The sequence below is a fragment of the Anopheles marshallii genome, chromosome 2, assembly GCF_943734725.1.
Source record: "Anopheles marshallii chromosome 2, idAnoMarsDA_429_01, whole genome shotgun sequence".
NCBI lineage: Eukaryota > Metazoa > Arthropoda > Insecta > Diptera > Culicidae > Anopheles > Anopheles marshallii.
Genome location: NC_071326.1, coordinates 24,356,255 through 24,381,116, shown reverse-complemented (window position 1 = coordinate 24,381,116; position 24,862 = coordinate 24,356,255). Strand labels below are relative to the sequence as shown.

Genomic DNA, 24,862 nt, shown 5'->3' with positions numbered 1-24,862 from the left:
GTTTCGTTTTCTTTCCAGTTATTCCGGTGATAAAGGAAAAGCCGAAACTAGTTACGAACGTTAAGAAGCGTACCGCTTCAATCGAGTGCTCGGTGGCGTCACGCTTCAAGCCAGAGTGTGTCTGGATGAAGGAGACCACCGTCATCAAGGAAACGCACCGGCACATGATCAAGATAGAGGAAACTCGCGAGGGCGAGTTTTCGGTCAAGCTCAACATCGTAGGTTTGAGCGAGGCTGACTTCGGTGCGTACAAGCTGGTGGCCAAGAACGATAAGGGCCAGGCGACGTCGCAGGTGATCGAGATCAAGGACATTGTGTTCGAGAAGCCGCCTGCAACGAAACCGATCATCGACGCCAAGTTCAAGGATGTGGAGATCGATGAAGGTGGCGATCTCACGCTGGCGGCCGGTTTGGCACAACCCGACCGTCACTTCAAGGTGTACTGGATGAAGAACAAAACGATCCTGAAGGCCAGCGAAACGGTCATACAGGAGTTTACTGGGCGGATGGCTAAGCTAGTGGTCAAGAACGTAACCGTAGAGGACGCCGGTTCGTACAAGGTCTCTATTAGCAATGAAACCCAAAGTGATGAGTGCGAGTGCAAGGTGAAGGTGAATGCCAAACCGAAACCGAAGGACGAAGAGAAACCGAAGAAGAAACCAGCCAAGAAAGTGGAGGAGGAAGAAAAGCAGGAAGAGAAGGTGGAACTGAAGAAGGTGGCCAAGAAGGAGACGGAGGAGAAGGCCGAAGAGGAGAAGGTGAAGCTGAAGAAGGTTGAAAAGCAGGAGCTGGAGAAGCAGGCCGAAGACGACAAGTTGAAGCTGAAGAAGGTCGAAAAGAAGGAGACTGAGCTCAAGGTGGAGGAGCAGAAGGTGCAGCTCAAGAAGGTGGAGAAGAAGGAGGGCGAGCTGAAGGTGGAAGAAAAGAAGGCTGAGCTGAAGAAGGTCGAACGAAAGGAGGTGGAGCTGAAGGTGGAAGGCGAAAAGGTGGAGCTGAAGAAGGTGGAAAGGAGAGCGTCCGAGGCGAAGGTGGAGGAGAAGAAGGTGGAGCTGAAGAAGGTCGAACAGCCGGACAAAATCGAAATCAAGGTCGAGGAAGCGAAGAAGGTGGAAACGAAGAAGGAGGAGAAAATTCAGATCAAAGTCGAAGAGGATCGCCGCGGATCGATACCAAAGATCAAGGAGGTAACTACTAGCTCGTTCACTAAGCTGCCCGTACGGTGCGGTGCTTTTGTTCACGATTCTCAACGCGGTTGTCTGGTTGCAGGAACCGGCCCCCGCCCAGAAGGGTTTGGAAGCTCCAAGCATCGAAATCATCCGAGACAAGGGTAGCCGCCGTGGTTCATTTATGGACGATCGTCGCCCGAGTTTACTGATCAACGATGATGTAAGTAAAAGCATCCGGCAGAGTGATCCCATTCCGTGTGGCGTACTAAAACGTTTGTTTACGTACTCCGTGGTACTGTTTACTCAACAACAAAAAATGCACCTTCTACATCGACCTGTGGCTAACTGTTCGCCCGTGCAGCTTGTCTTGCTGGGGCTTTCTTACGTTGCGATTTACGTTACCGTTTCGACTCCCTGAAACGATTGACTTTGTGTTCCTAACAGTTCTACTCTTCTTGTTACTTATCTTCGCTGTACAACTCCGTCGCGTTGGTGGTAAATGTGCGAAACTCGACGTACCGTTTTCACTTGTACACATTCTTCCAAGACCAAACTAAGGCCTGGCGAAGTGATCGACGAACGAAAGGTGAATATACAGCTGTCGGTGCTGCCAATGATGAGCAATGTACGCCACGAGTACGCTCGGTGTCCGCCATTGCGCCACGGGTACTGTTTACTCAAATGCTAACTGACTCAGGAGGAACTACGTGTAAACCCGTGTTGTTGATTTCTGTGGACAGCGGCGATCGTATTGTTACAGTGGGCCAAAACCCAAAACCTGGCCCGGCTCACTTTCGACGAATGATCAATATTTTCCATCCCGATGCTACAGCTGCATTGGATGCGCATCACAACTCAAGAGCGTAACTTTCCGTACCTGTTAGCAGATGAGGGGGGGTGTGCTCTAAAAATAGAGTTAGACCCCGATGCTGTGTGCAGAATAGATAAATGTTCACATGTTGAAAGTTTGGCGAATTTTATTTTTTGTTTTCACGAAAGCAAACGAGGAGAAGCCAGCGCTGCAAAAATAGCGGAAAATTCGATTATTTTCCTGCCGCGCAACTTGGCTCTTTGACTTAAGTGAATAATTTTGTTTTTACTTTTTCCTTACCAAGCTGCCCCTGACTCCGTCTCGCTGCGGGGCTAGCTTGAATTGATGATTTATTGCGATTTGAAGCAGCATTTTAAGGGAGCTGATAGATTCTGCCGGCAGCCGGGCTGGGAAGGGTTGATGGTTTCGACCTAACGGGCGGGAAGGATTGTGAAAATTGATTACTGACATACGAGATGAGCTCGGGCAAGGTGTATTTCAATAGCTTCGGAAAACATACATATCTGGGAAGGGTGATCCAACACAACCATTTCGAGCATACTATCGAATATCACGTTTTATCGAATGATTTTGTGCACTAATATTGAACATCTTTCTCTCTCCTTCTTTGATCACGATCATTGCTACGTTTGTATGTATGTATGTGGGTGTGCGTGTGTGTGTGTGTGCATATATGTATCTGTTCGTATGTGTATTTGGTATGTATGGGAACACGTGCCTGATGTGGTGTGTGTGGTTTGGAACAACGAATCACTTGCGATGGTGGACGTACGTCTGGGTTGCTGACGACTGGTTGCGATTAAAAATATCAAATATCACGCAAAACTGGCGCCCTGTAGAAGCGACGACCATCAATCGATGTGCGTCGTCCGAGCATTCAAGATATGGATGAGAAGATCAACCAACCGTCGACACCGTTGCGAGCGATCGGCGAAGACGGCAAGGCAGCCATCATCGTGGACTTCCAGGAGAGCTACTCGGCAGTAGAAGGTTTGATGAATATTCCGTCCGCTTCCAAACGCTTATGCTGCTACCTAGTGGGGTGAAGTCGCGACTGTTCGATATCCCGTAGTGCCCGTGCGCACCCGCTTTGATGCTTGGCCAGAATGTCCGCTGATGTCAGCTCAGTAGTGTTACAGCGTGTTCCAATGTGTTGTGATTTTGCAGATCAAACCGGATACATCTCGGTGCAGGTCGAAGGTAATCCGGCACCGACCTGGAAGTTCTTTAAGGGCATCACCGAGCTGGTGGACGGTGGTCGCTACAAGCATCATACCGATGGTGAAAGCAACACAATTACGCTTTGCATCCGCAAGGTGAAACCGAACGATGAGGGCAAATACAAAGTGGTCGTCTCTAACGCGCACGGTGAGGACAGTGCCGACGTACAGCTCTACGTGTCGGACGCCAGCGGTATGGACTTCCGTGCCATGCTGAAGAAGCGAAAGTACGCCAAATGGGGCAATCAGGAGAAGGATCCCGATTGGGGCGACCTGAAGGAGGTGGAAAAGCCAAAACCGCAGCTGAAAAAAGTGGAACGAGTATGTGTTTTTGTTAGCTAACCGATGGTGTGCAACCTCATTTGTGCTAAACGTTTTGCGCGTGTTGACGTTTTACAACCGTCTGGTGTTGTTGTTGTCCAGGAACTCATGATGGTTTTTCTTAACTTTTGCTACAGAAACAAGACACTTTCTCGAAGCCATTGGTCGACATTACCTGCAAGGAGGGTAAGGAGAAGAAGGTGGTGTTTGAGGCTACCTTCACCAAACCCAATGCCAAAGCCAAATGGTTGTTCCGTAAAGATGTGAGTATGGTATTGATTTTGCACGAGACACCATTGAAGAGGAATAATTTTGTTTGCAGGAAATCTTCACGGGATCCAAGTACAAGTTCAAGACGGAGGGTGATAACTATACCTGTACCATCTTTAACCCGAAGGTTGAAGACGGTGGCAAGTATACGCTGGAGATTGCGGGTATCTCTTGTTTCGCGTACCTAAACGTGGAGGAAGCCGACCCGGTCTACAAGTTCACCAAGAACCTCAAGAAGGCTGAGAAGGGTTTCCTGACGCACGACTGTACGTTGGAGTGCGCTGTTGACAATTCGCTGGCCCCGATCGGCTGGTACAAGGGTGAGACGAAGCTCGAAAACAACGACAAGTATGTTATTGGCAAGGATCTCAACGGTACGGTTACGCTGATCATCAAAAACTGTACGGCCGAGGACGCTGACACGTATCGGTGCCAGATTGAGAAGCAACCAGACAAGACGGAGACAAAGCTGAAGATCCTGGAGTACAACTACAAGTTCACGAAGGTGCTCAAGAGCCAGCAACTGTTCGTGAAGGACACGGTAACGATGGCTTGTGAGCTGGACCACGTCCTAGGCAAGGTGGAATGGTTCAAGGGCGATGAAAAGATCGTAGAAAGCGACAAGGTGCAGATCGTGAAGGATGGTCGCAAGCACAAGCTGATACTAAAGGATGCTGCCAAGACGGACAGTGGCGTGTATCGTTGCGTCAGTAATGCTGACAAGACCGAGGCCGAAATCTTCGTGAAACGTAAGTGAATGCCGAACGTGCGGTAAGGTGAATAGTTTCGATACATTGTTGCGCTCTGTTACAGGACCGAACAAGTTCATGAAGAAGCTGAGCGATACGGTTGGCAACGAGACCGAGAAATTGGTGCTGGAAATTCAAGTTCAAGACGAGGAGGCTGATGTTGCGTTCTTCTTGGGTGAAACCGAGTTGAAGAAGGATGGTCGGGTCGACATCATCAACAATGGGGATGGTACGCACCAGCTGGTGTTCAACAAGCTCGAACTTACCGATGCCGGTGAGATCCGTTGCGAGTGCGGCCCACTGACCAGCAAATGTACGCTTAAGATCAACAAGAAGGAAACGAAGCCCAAGTTTGAGGTGCCGCCGAAGGTCGAAACCCCTGCCAAGGTGGAGAAGGTACTGGAGGTACCATTTACAAGTAAGTACATAGTTCTGCTTTGTCTTTCCTCACCATTGATGCGATTTGCATACGAACATGATACTGCTCGCTGTTGCTTAAACTACAAACTGTACATAATGTGTTGTCTTCTTCGACACAGCCGGTGAGTCGCGCCAGTCTAAGGTGGTTGCAAAGTTGTACAAAGATGGTAAACCGGTACCACCGGAAGACGTTGATATAGTTGTAGAGAATGATAAGCTCGTACTGAGGTTCAAGAAAACCGAATTTAAGGATTCGGGCGAGTACAAGATTGAACTGACGAACGCCACTGGTACAGAAGAGCATACCACTAATGTTGTCTTCCAGGACAAACCACAACCTCCGCAGGATCTTGGCTGCATCGGTATCTATCAAACGAAGTGTGTTGTAAAGTGGAAAGCGCCGGAAAACGATGGTGGGGCAGCGTTGGAAAAATACGTGGTTGAACGGCAGGACGTGTTCAAGCGTTCCGGCTGGGATGTGATAGGTGACACACCCGGCGACCAGTTGAAGTTTAACTGCAACGACCTCGTTTCGGGACGAACCTACAAGTTCCGGGTGAAGGCCATCAACAAGATGGGCGAATCGGAGTACTGCACGATGGAGAACGATATCATTGCGAAGGATCCATGGACGGAACCAGATCCACCGCGCGATCTGAACATTGCCGACTGGGATAAGGACTTTGTTGACTTGCGATGGAAGGTGCCCAAGTCGGACGGTGGTGCGCCCATCACCAGCTATATGGTGGAATACAAGCCATACACTGCCGCAAACTGGAAACACTATGCAGATGTCGGTGCGGCGGAGCTGAACCTGACCATACGCGGCCTGACGGTGGGCGAAACGTTTGAGTTCCGCGTGAAGGCGGTCAATCAGGGCGGAGCCAGCAAGCCAAGCAACAGTACCGAACCGCTCAAGATCCGCGATCGATACGTGAAACCGTTTATCGAGGGTGAGGGACTGCAACCTATTACGCTAAAGAAGGGCCAAACGGTACGCTACTATGCGCAGTATGGTGGCGAACCTGAGCCAGAAGTGATCTGGGAGAAGGATGACATCCTGGTGATTTGCGATTCCGAAAAACGAAAAACGATCGACGTTGAAAGCTACGCTACAACGATACAGGTACGGCACGCGGTACGCTCCGATTCTGGTGATTACAAGCTGCGGTTGAAGAACAGCAGCGGTGAGTTCGTCACGATCGGCAAAGTATTAGTACTGGACGTGCCGACACAACCCATTGGCCCGATCAAGATTGAGAAGGCGCGCGCAAACCACGTAGTGATCAGTTGGCAACCTCCCGAAGATACGGGCGGTTGTCCGTTGACGGGATATTTGTTGGAAAAGATGGATGTCGAAAATGGCACCTGGCTGCAGGCTGGCGAATGTGGTGCCGATCAGACGACGTTCGATTTCCAGCATTTACAGAAGGGTCGCAAGTTTGAGTTCCGTGTCAAGGCATACAACAAGGAGGGTGAATCCACACCTCTGGAAACGCTGTTGGCCGTGAAGACGGTCAATCCATATGGTAAGCTCAAAGCCAATCTGTCTGAGTGTTTGTGCGCGAAGGTGGTACTTCTCTTATCGTTAGTCATTGTCTGAAACTTAAGTCTGATGAAAAAAAAAACAACAAAAATTGATATAGTTGAAGATGCCACTGTCGATGTAGCCGTCCGGTAGCATTTATTTGATGGTAACCATTCTTTTGACTCACCTTGAACCTACGAAATAGATCCTCCTGAGGCACCGGGTAAACCGTTTGTTGATGACTATGGCGTTGACTTTGTGGAACTGAAGTGGGAGAAGCCCGAAAAGGATGGTGGCCGACCGATCACGCATTACGTCATCGAGTGTAAGAACAAGTTCCTAACCGATTGGACGGAGTGTGCCAAGACGGAGAACGATGACTGCGTTGGTAAGGTGCACGGTTTGAAGGAAAAGGTAGTCTACCAGTTCCGTGTCAGAGCCGTCAACAAGGGTGGCGCATCGAAGGCTTCGGAGCCGAGCGATAACCACACCGTGAAGCACAAGAACCGTAAGTATTGCGAAGTTGATCACACACAACGTATGTGTTACGTGTTTTTTGTTATAGTTTATTATTCTACTGCACTCTATGGATGCTACTATTTAGTTGAAATATGTTGATAAGCTGTCAAACTCGTGTTACGTCACTCGGAACGTGCGCGTGGCTCGGTGCTAAAGTTTTGCTCCCCCGGTATGATTGCGGTCTGTCAAATGGTTTCAATCGTGTTTTACTTACAAGGTCACTAACATATTTGTACGAACTGTTCTTTGTGTATGTATCTACTTGCAACGCCGTTAAACGTACAGTGAAGCCACGTATTGATCGTACGAATCTGAAGAACATTACCATTAAGGTCGGCAAAGCGATGATCTGGTCGGTCGACGTTAAGGGTGAACCGGAACCTGAGATCATTTGGACCTGGCGTGATGATATTCCACTGACGAATACCGAAAATATCAAGATTGAGAATGCTAACTACCATACGAACTTCTCCATCAAGGATGCCAAGCGGGCAGATACCGGCAAGTACAAGATCGTTGCCCAGAACGTGAACGGCAAGGACGAGGAAACGGTTGAACTGGTGGTTCTCGGATCACCAGGCAGACCGCAGGGCAAGCTGGAAGTTTCGAACGTTACGAAGAAGGGTCTGAAACTGAAATGGAAGAAGCCGGCCGACGACGGTGGCAGCCCGATTCTGGAGTACAAGATCGAGAAGCTAAAGAACCGCAATGGCAAGTGGGTCCGCTGTGGTACGGTAACCGGGGGTCCAGAAATTCTGGAAGCAGACATTACCGGATTGGACGAAGGTGCGACCTACAAGTTCCGCGTGATCGGTGTTAACGCGGAAGGTGACGGCGAACCGTTGGAGTCGGAGGAAGTGGTTGCCAAGAACCCGTACGACGAACCATGGAAGCCAGGCACGCCGGAAATTGTCGACTACGACGACAAGTCGGTGAAGTTGAAGTGGGCTGCCCCGAAATCGGATGGTGGTGCCCCGATTCAGAAGTACGTCATCCAGAAGAAGGATCGGTTCAAGGACTGGGAGGATGTGAGCGAAGTCGATGGCGGAGAAACGACTGCCACGATCGAGGATCTGAAGGAAAATACGGAGTGCCAGTTCCGCATCGTTGCTGTCAACAAGGCCGGCCGTTCTCCCGAATCGGATGCAACGAAGTCGCACATAGTGAAGCATCGTGCACGTAAGTATAGCAGTCGTTACAGGAGTCGAGCTTAGCAGTATGCACATTGCAGGCATACGTGTGAGCAATATTGATCAACTGCCCAACCGTTGGTTGGTTCCTAATTTCACAGTGAAACCACGTATCGATCGTACAAACTTGAAACCGATTGTCATCCGCGCCGGAAAGATGGTTCATTACGATGTCAACGTAAAGGGTGAGCCAGAGCCGGAGATTACCTGGATCGTGAAAGAGAAACCAGTATTGGCCGACGACAATTACGAGATCATCAACAAGGATTACAACACCAAGTTCACGCTGAAGGACAGCTTGCGTAAGCACAGCGGTGTTTACAAGATCCAGGCCAAGAACGAACATGGTCAGGATGAGGCCGAGGTGGAGATAACGATTCTGTCCAGCCCAAGCAGACCGAAGGGTCCGCTGGAAGTGAAGGACGTTACCAAGAATGGTTGCAAGCTGAAATGGAAGAAACCGGATGACGATGGCGGCAAACCAATCACAGGTTACGAGCTGCAGAAGTACGATCAGAAGGTTGGACGTTGGGTACCGATCGGAAAGGCACCGGCCGACGCCGAGGAGTTCGATGTTACCGGGCTGCAGGAAGGCCAACATTACAAGTTCCGCGTAAAGGCTATCAACGATGAGGGTGAATCCGAACCTTTGGAAACGGAGGAGTACATTGTGGCGAAGAATCCGTTCGACGTACCGAAGGCGCCAACGGATGTGGTTATTGTCGATTGGGACAACGCATCGGCCACGTTGGAGTGGAAGCGGCCCAATTCCGATGGTGGCGCCGCCATTACTGGATACTTCATCGAAAAGAAGGAGAAGGGAGAAACGAAGTGGGAACCGGCGGTCACTACCAGCTCGCCCGAGTGTCGTGCGAAGGTGGTTGATCTGCCGGAAAAGCGAGTCTATCAGTTCCGTGTTAGTGCAATCAATAAGGCCGGTACTGGTGAGGCTTCCGATCCTACGAACTTCCACACTGTGAAGCATCGTTACCGTAAGTATAGCGCCGTGTCGATAACACGTCAACATTATGCTGTTTGTTATGCTAATAAAAATGTAACTTGTAATTTTGTGAAGTCCAAAGTCCGAAAAAGCATTTACCTTTCTGAATGTTGTATGTATGTTTGCTAACTTAGCACCTTTCTCTTCCCGCAGTGCGTCCGCGTATCGATCGTACCAACTTGAATCCGATCACGATCAAGGCGGGTCTTTCGGTGCAGTACGATATCGACATTGAGGGCGAACCAGCGCCGACTGTGAAATGGTTCCACGGCGAGAAGGAACTGGCCACCGATGCCGACTACAAGATCGACAATGTCGACTATAACACGAAGTTCTTCATCATGCGCGGTCGACGTAACCTTACTGGCAAGTACACGATCGTGGCCACTAATTCGCAGGGTGAAGACCGTGCCGAGGTAGAGATCTGCATTCTCAGCAAACCGGGCACACCGGAAGGACCGCTTGAGGCGTCCGACATTCACAAGCATGGTTGCAAGCTGAAGTGGAAGGCACCATTGGATGACGGTGGTATGCCGATCGAAGGATACGAAATCGAGAAGCTGGACCCGTTGACCGGCCAATGGATTCCATGCGGACAGAGCGCGACTCCGGAAGCGAACATTTCGGGGCTGCAGGAAGGCAAGCAGTACAAGTTCCGCGTCAAGGCCTTCAACAAGGAGGGCGACAGTGAGCCGCTAGAGATGGAGACGGTGATCATTGCAAAGGATCCCTACAGTGTGCCGTCCAAGCCTGGTCGTCCGAAGCCCACCAACTGGAGCAAGGACTTCGTGGAGTTGGAATGGACCACACCCAAGTCGGATGGTGGTGCACCTATTACGGAGTACATTATCCAGAAGCGAGACAAGGCTTCGCGCAAATGGCAGGATGCTGCAACGGTAAAGGGTGATCGTACTAAGGGCACGGTAGAGGACGTGGAGGAAGGCCATGAGTATGAGTTCCGCGTCGTTGCCGTGAACAGAGCCGGACAATCGGAACCGAGCGACATTTCCGATTCGGTTATCGCGAAGATGCGCTTCCTTGCACCGAAGATCGATCGCAAGAATCTGGATAAGAAGGTGCTACGTAGCGGTCAGCTGTTGAACGTGGAGGCCGACGTTACTGGTGAACCAGCGCCGAAGGTAACTTGGGAGTTCAAGGGTAAGCTGGTCGACGGCAGGGAGGACGATCGCATCAAGCTCGAAAATGAAGAGTACAAGACAAACTTGGTGATCCGAAACCTGAAGCGAGCTGATGCCGGTATCTACAAGATTACGGCAAAGAACGATTCCGGAACGGATACAGTTGATTTGGAGCTGGTCGTATTAGCCAAGCCGTCCAAGTGTCTTGGACCGCTGAAGGTAACCGATGTGACGGCCGATGGATGCAAACTGAACTGGTTGCCACCGGAGGATGATGGTGGTGAGCCAATTCAAGCGTACATCGTCGAGCGTATGGACGTGGACAGCGGACGCTGGATTCAGGTGTGCGAAACAAGGTTCCCTGAAGCGGACGTTACTGGACTGCAGGAAGGTAAGGAGTACATGCTGCGCGTGAAGGCTGTCAACAGCGAGGGAGAATCGGAACCGCTTGAAACCGACACGAGCATCAAGGCGAAGAACCCGTACGATCCACCGAGCGCACCTGGCAAACCGAAAGCTACCGATTGGTCACGCAAGTTCGTTATGCTGGAATGGAAGGAACCGGAAAGCGATGGAAATGCGCCGATTCAGAAGTACATCATCGAAAAGAAGGATGTGAACAGCACCAAATGGCAGAAGGCGATGGAAACGGACGGACCTGAACCGAAGGCTAAGGTTCCCGATCTGTTCGAGGGAACAACGTATCAGTTCCGCGTCAAGGCGGTCAACAAGGGTGGCCACAGTCCATACTCGCCACTGTCGGACCCGGTGACGGTGAAGGATCGCTTCGCACCGCCACGTATCGACCGTTCTACACTGAAGAATATTACGCTGAAGGGTGGACAGTCGCTGCGGCTGGACTGCAAGATCAGTGGTGAACCAGCACCGACAAAGTACTGGCTGTTGAACAAGGCGCGCGTCGAGAAGGATAGTCCCGATGTGCGCGTTGAGTTTGAAGATTATCGTGCCAAGCTGAGCATTAGCAATATCACACGTGCCCATGGTGGTACTTATGAGATCAAGGCCGAAAATGCGTCCGGTTACGATGAAGCTCAGATCACGGTGACGGTACTGGACAAACCCACAGCACCAGAAGGCCCGCTGAAGGTATCGAATGTCCACAAGGAGGGTTGCTCGTTGAAGTGGAACCCGCCACTAGACGATGGCGGAGTGCCAATCGAGTACTACAATGTGGAGAAATTCGACAAGGAGACGCAACGCTGGTTGCCTGTCGGACGTACGCACGATACCCACATGGATGTGGCGAATCTGGAACCGGGTCAGGAATATTTGTTCCGCGTGTCCGCAGTGAACGATGAAGGTGTTTCCGAGCCGCTTGCTACGGACACTTACATTACCGCGAAGAATCCGTTCGATGAGCCTGGCAAACCGGGTACGCCGGAAGCATACGATTGGGACAAGAACTTTATCGAGCTGCGCTGGACGCCACCGATGACCGATGGTGGTTCTCCGATTACGAAGTACATTGTCGAGAAGCGCGTCCATGGTACGATCAAGTGGATCAAGTGTGCTGAGGTGATTGGTAACAAGTGCGAAGCCAAGGTTACCGAGCTGAATGAAGGCGAAGTGTACGAGTTCAAGGTACGTGCCTTGAATGAAGCTGGACCAGGTATCTGGAGCGATCACAGCAAGCCAATTACCGCTAAGCCACGTAAATGTAAGTACAGCAGCGAAGGAACAGTTGTGTACAGTTTGTTTGTTAACATGCATATTGTTTCGTTCAACAGTGCCACCGAAGATCGATCGTCGCAACTTGAAGAATCTGAGTGTTGCTATTGGCGAACCGTTCGGATTCGATGTGAAGATCTCGGGTGAGCCAGCACCAGATGTCGACTGGACGATCAACGATCGTATGGTTACGGTAACAACTACTCGTACGATCGAGAACGTACCATACAATAGCAAGTTTGTCAACCAGAATCCGGACCGACGTGATTCGGGCAAGTACATGATCAAGGCAACGAATAAGTTCGGTAGCGATCAGGTGGAGATTACTGTGACAGTAAGATGTAAGTATTTGATAGTACACAGCTGTTTCATGAGTAGTTGACTAATAATAGATTGCATTGCTTACCTTCGCAGCTAAGCCTGCCGCTCCGGAAGGACCACTGGAGGTTAAGGACATGACCAAGGATAGCTGCAAACTGGAATGGAAGAAACCGAAGGATGATGGTGGTGTACCGATCGATCATTACGTGATTGAAAAGTTCGATCCGGACAATGGTATCTGGATGAATGCCGGCAAAACCGATGGACCTATTACTGAGTTCCCGGTTGAAGGTTTGGTGCCTGGCCATCGCTACAAGTTCCGCGTGAAGGCTGTCAATCCAGAGGGTGAATCGGAACCGTTGGAAACTGCCGGCACGGTTGTTGCAAAGGATAGCTTCTGTAAGTGTACAAACCTTGGTGATTCGAAATGCAAGCAACTAATGAAATGTTGTGTCTCTTTCGTTAGCCGTTCCGGATACACCCAGCGCTCCAACGGTTGTTGATTGGTCGGAGAACCATGCCGTGCTCAAATGGCCAGAGCCAGATGATGGTGGTAGCCCGATCACTGGTTACATCATTGAGAAGAAGGACAAGTACAGCCCGATCTGGGAGAAGGCTATCGAAACAAACTCACCCAATCCGACGGCCACTGTGGGAGGATTGGTGGAAGGCAACGAGTACCAGTTCCGTGTGATTGCGATCAACAAGGCTGGCCCATCGGATCCATCCGACTCGAGCCGCACGTTTACGGCCAAACCACGATTCGCACCACCGAAGATCGATCGTCGTACGATTCGCGATCTTTCCATTTCGGCTGGTTCGATGCTGAAGTTCGACGTTGCTATTTCTGGCGAGCCTGCACCGAAATGCGAATGGCGTGTCAACAAGGCAATCGTCACCGGTGGCGATCGCCGCTTGGAGATTCTGAACACCGATTACAACTCGAAGTTCATCCTGCGTCCCGCGAACCGTGGTGATTCGGGTGATTACGAAATTACTGCCACGAACTCGTCTGGACGTGACCATGTGCTGGTGCAGGTGACGGTCACTGACAAGCCGGGCCCACCGGAAGGACCGCTGACGGCGTCGGACATTACGAAGGAAACGTGCAAGCTGAAGTGGAAGCGCCCGAAGGATGACGGTGGCTGCGATATCGAGTACTACCAGATTGAGCGCTTCGACGATGATGTGAAGGCATGGGTTCCTCATGCGAGAAGCGTCGAAACCAATGCCGACATCAACGGGTTGCAGGATGGCAAGAAGTACAAGTTCCGTGTCAGCGCTATCAACGCGGAAGGAGAATCGAAGCCGCTAGAGATGGCGGGAGACTTCATTGCGAAGAATCCGTTCGACGAGCCGTCGGCACCGCGCGACTGCAAGGCCACTGACTGGGGTACCGATTTCGTCAAGCTTGCGTGGCAGCCACCGGTCAGCGACGGCGGTTCACCGATCACTGGTTACGTGGTGGAGGTGAAGGACAAGTATGGCGAGTGGGAACGCAAGATGAGCGTACCGGCGGAAGCTACATCCGCGAACGTGCCTGATCTGCTTGAGGGACAAAAGTACGAATTCCGCGTACGTGCCGTCAACGATGCCGGTCCGAGCGATCCGAGCAATGCCACTCCTCCGATTATTTGCAAACCTCGCAACCAACCACCCAAGATCGATCGTACCAATCTGGTTGAAGTTCGTATCAAGGCTGGCAACAACGTGGTTTACGATGTGAAGGTTTCCGGTGAGCCGGTGCCAACCACGCGTTGGTCTATCAGCAAGCGTGAAATTAAGCCAACCGATCGGTACAAGCTGCAGAACTACGATTACAGCACGAAGCTGACCATTCGTTCGGCAACGCGTGAAGAAAGCGGAACCTACCAGCTGGATGCAGAGAACGAAAATGGCAAGGATACGGCCACCGTGCAGGTAACGGTGCTGGATGTGCCGAGCCCACCGGGAGGCCCGCTAAAGGTGGTGGAAATTACTGCCAACACTGCCGTTCTGGAATGGCGTCCACCATCGGATGACGGCGGTTTGCCGATCGATAACTACATCATTGAGAAGCTGGACGAGGTCAAGGGCACGTGGGTGTATGCGGGCGACTCGGGCAGTCCGAGGTGTAAGGCCGAGATCGATGGCCTTATCGAGGGCCACACGTACAAGTTCCGTGTGCGTGCCGCCAACAAGATGGGCAAGTCGGAGCCACTGAGCATGTCCAACTCGGTGCTGGCCAAGAATCCTTACCGCGCGCCGGACCGCCCGGAACAGGTCGCCATCAAGGACTACGACAAGGATTATGTCGAGCTTGAGTGGAAGGCACCGGAGAACGATGGCGGATCGCCGATCACCGGCTACGTCGTTGAGAAGCTGGGCAAGTACTCGAGCGACTGGGAGAAGGCAGCGGAGGTGCCGGATGGTGACGTCACCAGTGTTAAGGTGCCGGATTTGATTGAAGGAACGGCCTACCAGTTCCGCGTCCGTGCCATCAACCGCGCTGGCGAGGGTGATCCGAGCAGACCGACGGAGTCACACATTGCCCGTAGCAAGAACCAGCCACCGAAGATCGATCGTAACTATCTGTCGAACGTCAAGATTCGGGCGGGACTTACGTTTGAGTTCGATGTGCCGGTTAGCGGTGAACCAGTTCCAGCAAAGGAATGGTCGCACAAGGACAATATGATCATCAACACCGACCGTATTAAGGTGGTGTACGAGAACTACAGGACCAAGCTGCGCGTGATCGATGTCAAGCGCTCGGACAGCGGCGTTTACACGCTGACGGCAAAGAACAAGAACGGCATTGACATTGCCAACGTGAACGTCACGATTCTTGATGTGCCGGCACCGCCGGAGGGACCGATCCGGCACGAGAACCTTTCGAAGACGGGCGTGACCTTGATGTGGCGTCCGCCGAAGGATGATGGCGGTTCGGAGATTCTGCACTACGTCGTTGAGAAGTTGGACACGGATCAGCTGCGCTGGGTGCCGGTGGGAGAGACAATCTCCACCAAGATTCGTCCGGATAACTTGATCGAGGGCCACTCGTACCAGTTCCGCGTACGGGCCGTCAACAAGCAGGGTGAATCTACCCCATTGGTGACATCGCAACCGATTACGGCAAAGGACCCGTACAACAAGCCGGACAAACCGGGCAAACCATTGGTGGTCGACTGGAGCGACGATCATGTCGATCTGGAATGGACCATACCGAAGAAGGATGGAGGGGCACCAATTACCAGTTACATCGTGGAGAAACGGCCACGTTATGGCGATTGGAAGTTTGCCGGTGAGTTCACCGAACTGTACAAACCGTCTGCCAAGATCAAGGAGTTGACGAAGGATGAGGAGTACGAGTTCCGCGTATGTGCCGTCAACAAGGCAGGCGTGAGTGACCCGAGCGAACCGTCCGATCCAGTGGTGTGCAAGTCGCGCTTCGTCCCGCCACACTTCAACAAGAATGCGCTGAAGGATCTTGTTGTGCCGGTGGGTAAGAAGATCGCCTACAACATCTCGGTCGAAGCTTCCCCACAAGTTACGGCCGTGTGGAAACGTAATGGCGCTGTTATTCCCGAATCGCAGCGCGTCATTCGTGAAGTGTACAACAACGAGGTGTCGCTTGAGATTCCATTCTCGGTTCGTGACGATACCGGCATGTACACGCTGATTGTCAAGAATGAGTGTGGAGAGTTCTCGGCGTCGGCGAACGTGACTGTGCTGGACAAACCGGCACCACCGGAGGGACCGTTGCGTATTACCAACATCACCACGGAAGGTTGCCGTCTCGAGTGGAAGCTACCGAAGGACGATGGTGGAAGTCCAATCACGCACTACGTCATCGAGAAGATGGATATGTCGCGCGGTACGTGGACGAATGCTGGCATGAGCACCTCGTTGGTGAACGAAATTTCGCGCTTGATTCACAACAAGCGCTACTCGTTCCGTGTGAAGGCGGTGAACGAGATCGGTGAGTCGGAGCCGTTGGACTGCTCTCATCCGATTATCGCCAAGAACGACTACGAGGAACCGTCGCAGCCACCGAAGCCGGAGGTCCGAGACTGGGATGCCAACTCGGTCACCATTCAGTGGAACCCACCGAAGTCGGACGGCGGTGCCACGATCACGGAGTACATCATCCAGAAGAAGGAAAAGGACAGCCCGTACTGGAGCAATGCGGGCCGTGTGCCTGGTATCAAGCGCGATCTGCAGATACCGGATTTGGCAACGGAAACGGAGTACGAGTTCCGTGTTATCGCGGTGAACGCTGCTGGTGAATCGGAACCATCCGACCCAACCGATGCGGTGCTGACACGGTCGCGCTTCATCGCACCAAAGATCGTGACACCAATGCGCGATATGGTGGTGAAGGCTGGATTGATCTTCCATCTGGACATCAACTTTACGGGCGAGCCAGTACCGGAGGTTGAATGGACGTTGAACGGAAAGCCGGTGAAGACCGACACCCGTACGACGATGACGGCACTTGGACATCATACGATCGTGCACACCGTGAACTGTAACCGTGGAGACTCGGGAACGTACAAGCTGGTCATCACCAACTCCAGTGGTTCGGACGAGGGAAGCTTCAACTTGACCGTGCTGGATCGTCCAGATCCACCACAGGGCCCAATGGTATACGAAGAGATTACGGAGAAGAGCGTAACGATTTCTTGGAAGCCGCCGCTAGACAACGGTGGTTCGGAGCTCACTGGATATGTGGTGGAAAAGAAGGACTTGACGCACGGTGGTGGCTGGGTGCCAGCTGTCGCTTACGTTAGCCCGAAGTACACTCACACCGTGGTGCCCCGTTTGAACAAGGGCAACAAGTACGAGTTCCGCGTTATGGCCGAAAACTTGCAGGGTCGCTCGGATGGTCTCATGAGCGCACATCCGGTGGTGGCCAAGGATCAGTTTGTCGTACCTGGACCACCGACGAAGCCGGACATTATCGATAGCGGATACGATCAGATTACGCTCAGCTGGAAACCACCGATCAGCGATGGTGGCTCGCGTATCTCTGGATACATTATTGAACGTCGCGATCTGGCTACTGGACGGTGGATTCAAGCGAATAAGCACCCGGTGCCAAATATCGAGTACACCGATACGGGCGTCATCAAGGGCCATCAGTACGAGTACCGTGTGTCGGCGGTTAACCAAGCCGGACAGGGCAACCCGAGCGATTCGTCCGTCAAGTGCTGGGCACGACCGATGCAGCAGGCTCCCGCCCTCAACATGGACAGCTTCAGCAAGCGTACTATTAAGGTGCGTGCTGGTGAGCCAATTGTTATCACTATTCCGCTGGTTGGCGCACCGCTGCCAGCGGTGGAATGGTCACGTGGTGGCAACAAGATACCGGAGACATCGCGTGTTTCGATCGATACCAACATGGAGCAGACGGTATTCCGTGTCGACAACAGTAACCGCAATGACTCGGGTACGTACAAGATAAAGGCATCGAACCAGTACGGTGAAGATGTCAAGGAGTTCGAAGTTATCGTCGTCGACCGTCCGCAGCCACCGAAGTATGTGTCCGGTCTGGAGACAACGCAGGACAGTGTTACGCTCAACTGGGACCCACCGTCAGACGATGGTGGCTCGGAAATTACCGGATACAGCATCGAGTACAAGGAGTTCCCGTCGGACAACTGGAAAATGGTGTTCGGCACTGTGCCGCGTTGTTCGCATACTATCAAGCATTTGACGGAGAACCACGAGTATGTGTTCCGCGTGCGGGCTGAGAACATCTACGGCGCCTCGGAACCCACCGAGAGCAAACCAATCTCGCCAAAGAGTCCCGACCCGCCAGAGGCGGTTGACAAACCGACCGTCACGGACTACACGCCCAGCTCGTGCACGATTGCCTGGAAGCCGCCACGCGTACAGACGCGCCCGGTGGTTGGATACTTTGTTGAGAAGCGTGAACGTGGTACTGGTGAATGGGTGCAGGTCAACAACTACCCGACGACCAACACTACCTACACGATACCTGACCTTATGGAAGGCTTCCGGTACGAGTTCCGCGTCAAGACGGTCAACGAGGTCGGTGTTAGCAAGCCCAGCGAACCGACTGATCCGATCACTGCTTCGCACCAACGCAAGCGTCCGAACCAACCGGATCCACCATCGATCGACAAGATCACGCGCAACAGCGTTAACCTGTCCTGGCGCACGCTGCGTCGTGATGCGAAGGAGAGGATCAAGGGCTACATTGTGCAGTACCGCGTCAAGGACGACGAGAAGTGGGTGGATGCGAACTCTCCAGCCGATCTTATTGCCGATCAGGCATACCGTGTGGAGAACCTGGACGAAGGTAAGGAGTATCAGTTCCGGCTTATCGCCGTTAATGAGATCGGTATGTCCGATCCTTCGCGGCCAAGCATTTCCGTGACGCTTGCCGAGCAGCCGAACAAACCGATGATGGATCTGAGCAACGTGCGTGACATTACCGTACGTGCTGGTGAAGATTTCAACATCCACGTACCGTACACCGCGTTCCCGAAACCGGTAGCTACGTGGTTCGTCAACGAAGAGCTGCTTGATGACAGAGATAAGCGTTTCCACACTCAGCTGACCGATGAAGCCGCCAGCATCGTGGTGGTCAAGAGTGTCCGTGCCGACACGAAGCAGTACCGACTGATGTTGAAGAATCCTTCCGGTTACGACATTGCTACCTGCAATGTGAAGGTGTTGGATCGTCCCAGCAAGCCAGAAAACATTGGCGTCGAATCGTACGGTGGCGAGCATTTGGTACTGTGCTGGAATGCCCCGTTGGACGATGGTGGCTCACCAGTCACGAACTATGTGGTGGAGAAGAAGGACAAGAACTCCAACGCCTGGACGAAGGTCAGCAGCTACTGTACGACTACTTACCTGAAGATACGCAACCTGCGTCTGAACCAGCTGTACGATTTCCGCGTGTACGCCGAGAACAAGTACGGCCTGTCGGAACCGGCACAAGCCGATTCGATTGTTGCCAAACATCCGTTCGATCCACCATCGCAGCCAGGAACACCGAGCCGTGTCGAAACGACGGAAGATACGATTACCATCACGTGGACGAAGCCTGCCAGCAATGGTGGCTCCCCAGTTACACACTACATCGTGGAGAAGAAGCTGGCTACCGAGGGACACTGGTCGAAGGTGCAGCAGGGCACGCTGAAGGATCTGATGTGCAAGATTACTGGACTGTCGGAGAATCACGAGTACGTGTTCCGCGTTGCTGCGGTGAATGCGGCCGGCACCAGTCCGTACAGCAACCCGTCCGACCCGATCATGGTCAGTGCTGCGTTTACGGCACCGAAGATCACTTCCGACATTGGTATGCGCGATATTCTGGTGATTGCGCGCGATCCTTTCAAGATTATTGTGCCGTACACTGCCACACCGAAGCCGGACGCCATCTGGATGGTCAATGGCAACGAGGTATCGCGTAACGATCGCATCGAATTGCCGATCAACGACACAGAAGCTATCTTCAAGAACGATAACTCGAAGCGTATCGACTCTGGCAGCTACACCATTCATCTGGTGAACTGTGTCGGCAAGGATACTGCATCCTGCCGCGTGCTGGTGGTTGACAAACCATCGCCACCGATCGGACCGCTGGAGGTATCGGAAATTACGCCCGAATCGTGCACACTATCCTGGAAGACGCCGCTGGACGATGGTGGCAGTCCGATTACTAACTATATTGTGGAACGTTTCGAACCGCTTGGATACTGGACGAAGGCTAGCAGCTTTGTGCGCAGCACTCACTACGATAACATGGGCATGGAGGCGAACAAACCCTACAACTTCCGTGTGCGTGCCGAGAATCAGTACGGTGTGAGTGATCCATTGATTTTGGAAGAACCAATCATCGCTCGCTATCCATTCACCGTGCCGGATCCACCGAATCCGCCACGTGTCTCGGACTGGGATGCAAACTACGTCACGGTCACGTGGGAGCGCCCGCTCATGGATGGTGGTTCTCGCATTCAGGGTTACCGATTCGAGTACCGTGATGTGCTGGACAGCACCTGGATCACGAACAACTTCCTCATCAAGGATAACAGCTACCAGGTGTACAATCTGCTGCCGGGACGCGAGTACGAGTTTCGCGTACGCGCCCAGAATGCGGCTGGTGTGAGCAAACCATCGGCGTCGTCGAAGAAGTTCAAGATCCATGGCAAGATTACACCACCATCCGCGCCGGGCGCACCGGCTGTTGTAAAGGTGGGCAAGAGCTTCGTCGATCTCAGCTGGACTCCGCCGGCCAGCGACGGTGGTTCGAGGATTCTGGGTTACTACGTGGAACGTCGCGATATCGGTGGCGCACGCTGGGTGAAGTGCAACGAGAACAACATCCCAGTTACGGAGCTCACCGTGACCAATCTGATCGAGGGTGGAGTGTACGAGTTCCGCGTGTACGCCGTCAACAACTACGGCGTATCGCCACCGTCGCCCGAAACCCGTTCGGTACGCATTGGCGAACAGCTGGATACGGAAAAACCGGAATGGGTCAAGAGGTTGAAGTTCAACCTTGTGCCGCTGGGTAAATCGGTGGAATTGTCTTGCGAAGCGCACGGCAAGCCCGAACCGACATGCCGCTGGTTGCGAAATGGAAAGGAGATCACGCACGGTGGACAATATGCGCTGGAGAGTAAGAACGGTGTGTTCTCGCTGCATATTTCTAACGTAACGTACCGCGATGAGGGAGACTACACTTGCGAGGCGTTGAACTTTGTCGGTGTGATCCACACGACCGGTGCGCTGAAGATTGGTGTACCGCCCAAGCTGGTCAACATTCCGTCGGATGTATATCTGGTGAAGGGTGATAATGCAAAGATCAAGCTGTGCTTCCACGGCGATCAGCCAATGGAGGTGAACATCTCGAAGGACCGCGAGAAGCTGATCGAAACCGAGCATATTAAATACACCGTGTTTGATGACTATGCCGTCATCTACATTCGCGATGTACTGGATACTGATAAGGGTGTATATCTGGTGAACTTCAAGAACGACAGTGGCAGCGTATCGTGCAACGTAAACGTCCACGTTACTGGTCTACCTGGACCACCAACGGGTCCACTGCTGGTGAGCCACGTCACCAAGAACATGTGCACGGTATCGTGGAAACCGCCGGCGTACGATGGAGGGCGCAAGGTTACGCACTACATTGTGGAGCGCCGTGACATTAAGTCGCAGCACTGGCTAATCGTGTCGAACTACGTGAAGGAGTCGCAGCTCATCATCAAGGGACTGATCGAAGGCTCGGAGTATCTGTTCCGCGTGTCTGCCGTCAATGAGAATGGTATTGGACCAGCCCTGGAAGGTGTCGATCCGATCAAGGCTCGCGGCCCGTACGACTTGCCATCGGCACCGGGCGTCCCGATCATCCACGAGGTTGGAGGAGATTTCGTCAACCTCGAATGGGAGAAACCGGTGTCGGACGGTGGAGCGCGCATCCAGGGTTACTGGATCGAGAAGCGCGAACAGGACACGGACACATGGCAGCGCGTCAATACAACGCTGTGCGTCATCTGCACCATTAACTGTGCAAATCTGGTCGAGGGCCGCCATTACGAGTTCCGCGTAGCGGCACAGAACGAGATCGGCGTGTCGGAGTTCTCGAAGGCATCGCAGCTAGTGAAGGTGGTTGATCCGGATGTCGTGAAACCGCCGGAGGTTGTGAAGCCGCTCAACACGCTGACCTGCGTCCAGAACCGTGGCGTCGAGTTTGTCTGCAAGATTACCGGTGTACCACGGCCGAGGATCACCTGGCACAAGGGTGCACGCGAGATCTGCTCCGGATCGCGATATCACATGTACAGCGATGGTGATACGCATCATCTGGCCATTAATGACGTGTTTGGCGAGGATGCGGATGAGTACACATGTCGTGCGGCTAACCGTGGCGGTGTACGATCGACAAAGGCATCGCTGATCATCAAATCGCCACCGAAGCTGAACGTTCCGCCACGCTTCCGCGATACCGCCTTCTTCGACAATGGTGAAAACATTGAGATTAAGATTCCGTTCACTGGATTCCCGAAACCGCGTTGCCACTGGACTTTGAAGGGTGAACAGATTGAGTCGGGTAGCCACTACCACATTGAGACGCGTGAGCGCCACACGGTGCTGACGATCCGCGATGGTTCGCAACTTGATTCCGGTACCTACACGATCACGATTGAGAATGAGCTGGGACAGGATACGGCTGATATCAAGATTCAGATTAGCGACCGTCCCGATAAGCCACGCAACCTCACCATTGATCAGATTGGTCTGGATCATGTAACGCTCAGCTGGTTGCCTCCATCATGGGATGGCGGTGCAAGCATCACCAACTACATTGTGGAAAAGCGCGAGGTTCCACTGTCCACCTGGATTCGTGCCGGTACGACGCGCTTCAATCAGCTCATCATTCCGCATCTGTCACCTGGCCACCAGTACGAGTTCCGCGTGTTTGCTGAGAATGTGTACGGCCGTTCGGAACCATCCGATCAGACGGAGTTGATCAGCCTGAAGGATCTGGGCATCAAGCCGGCCAAGCGCGTCAAGTACGAGCTGGATGAGAACGGCAAGCCGAAGCGTCAGGGCAAGAAGGAAGCCATCTCGGACTATGATGACTACGTGTTCGATGTGTACTCTAAGTACCATCCGAAACCGGTCGAAATTTCCAACAAGAGCGTGTACGACCAGTACGAGATCTTGGAAGAGATAGGCACGGGTGCGTTCGGTGTGGTACACCGATGCCGTGAGCGTAAGACGGGCAACGTGTTTGCCGCGAAATTCATTCCGGTGTCGACGAATGCCGAACGTGAGTTGATTCGCCGTGAAATCGACATCATGAACCAGCTGCATCACCGTAAGCTGATCTATCTGCACGACGCGTTCGAAGACGAGGATGAGATGGTACTGATCTACGAGTTCCTGTCGGGCGGTGAGCTGTTCGAGCGTATCACCACCGAGGGCTACCGTATGTGCGAGCAGGAAATCATCGAGTACATGAAGCAGATCTGTGAAGCCGTGAAGTACATGCACGAGAGGAACATCATCCATCTGGACATAAAGCCGGAGAACGTGATGTGCCAGACGCGCAACACCAACCAGGTGAAACTGATCGACTTTGGTCTGGCGACGAAGCTGAACCCGAACGAGATGGTGAAGATCTCAACGGGTACGGCCGAGTTTGCGGCACCGGAAATTGTAGAGCGCGAACCGGTCGGCTTCTATACCGACATGTGGGCGGTCGGTGTGTTGGCGTACGTGCTGGTGAGCGGCCTTTCGCCGTTCGCTGGTGAGACGGACATCGATACGCTGAAGAACATCAAGCAAGGCACCTGGGAGTTCGACGAAGTTGCCTTCCGCGACGTGTCGGAAGAATGCAAGGACTTTATCCGTCGCCTGTTGATCAAGAATACGGAGAAGCGTATGACGGCGCACGAGTGCTTGATGCATGTGTGGTTGAGCGACACCTACAACAGCTCGACCTCGGTCATTTCGATCGAGCGCTACAAGCAGATTCGCGATCTGATCCGCAGAAAGTACGAGAACTGGGCCTCGTTTGTGCTACCGCTGGGTCGCCTCTCGGAGTACTCGGCCCTGCGCAAGCTGCTGATCCAGAAGTACAAGATCCACGAAACATCGGTCGACCGACGCCAGGCGGCTCCACGCTTCGTCATCCGTCCACAGTCGGCGTTCTGCTACGAAGGCCAGAGCTGCAAGTTCTACTGCCGCGTTATCGGTGTAGCTACACCGGTGCTCACCTGGTACCACAACAACCAGGAGTTGAAGCAGTCGGTGAAGTTCATGAAGCGTTATGCTGGTGACGATTACTACTTCATCATCAATCGCGTCAAGCTGGACGATCGTGGCGAGTACATTATCCGCGCCGAGAACCATTACGGTGCGCGCGAGGAGGTGATCTTCCTGAATGTGCACCCGATGTCGAAGCAGGTGCCGATCTACAAGCCGGAAACGTTGACTGTTCGCAAGCGCGAACCGAGCCCGCGACCGTTCTGGCAGGAGGAAGCCGACGCCGCCCCATCGTTCACCTTTGCCCTGCGTCCGCGTGTTATGCAGCTGCGCGACACCTGTAAGCTGCTGTGCTGCGTGACCGGCAAACCGATGCCTTCGGTGAAATGGTTCAAGAATGGCCGAGAGCTTAGCAAGTACGAGTACACGATGACGCACACGGACGGTGTGGTAACGATGGAAATTATCGACACGAAGGTTGAGGATTCCGGCGAGTACAAGTGTGTTGCCGTTAATCCACTGGGCAAGGCAGAAACTACCTGTGTGGTGATCGTGGAGGATCATCGCGCCGAGCAACAGTTGGCCGCAAGGCCGGATGTGAAGAAACCGACCATTAAGAAACCGGAACCGTCGAAAACGACATCGTCCGGCTCCCACCTTGGAGCACCTACGAACGAGGCCAGATCGAGGAACTCTACGCGCGAACTGATTCGTAAGTATTGCCGCAACGGGAGCCAACAAGCTGCAGGTTGAGGATGGTACTGA

General features: G+C 52.9%; 1 protein-coding gene across 1 annotated transcript in view; it reads left to right on the top strand.

The window, feature by feature from the left end:
- LOC128717287 (twitchin) overlaps positions 1–24,862 on the top strand; it is a 31,795-nt gene that overhangs the window by 5,909 nt on the left and 1,024 nt on the right. The window contains 15 exon segments of the mRNA XM_053811429.1: positions 19–1,184; positions 1,267–1,386; positions 2,838–2,988; positions 3,166–3,608; positions 3,677–3,802; positions 3,862–4,558; positions 4,623–4,976; positions 5,098–6,507; positions 6,712–7,014; positions 7,311–8,204; positions 8,317–9,191; positions 9,350–12,032; positions 12,103–12,384; positions 12,458–12,763; positions 12,831–24,809. Of these exon segments, the coding sequence (XP_053667404.1) occupies positions 19–1,184; positions 1,267–1,386; positions 2,838–2,988; positions 3,166–3,608; positions 3,677–3,802; positions 3,862–4,558; positions 4,623–4,976; positions 5,098–6,507; positions 6,712–7,014; positions 7,311–8,204; positions 8,317–9,191; positions 9,350–12,032; positions 12,103–12,384; positions 12,458–12,763; positions 12,831–24,809 (21,789 nt within the window).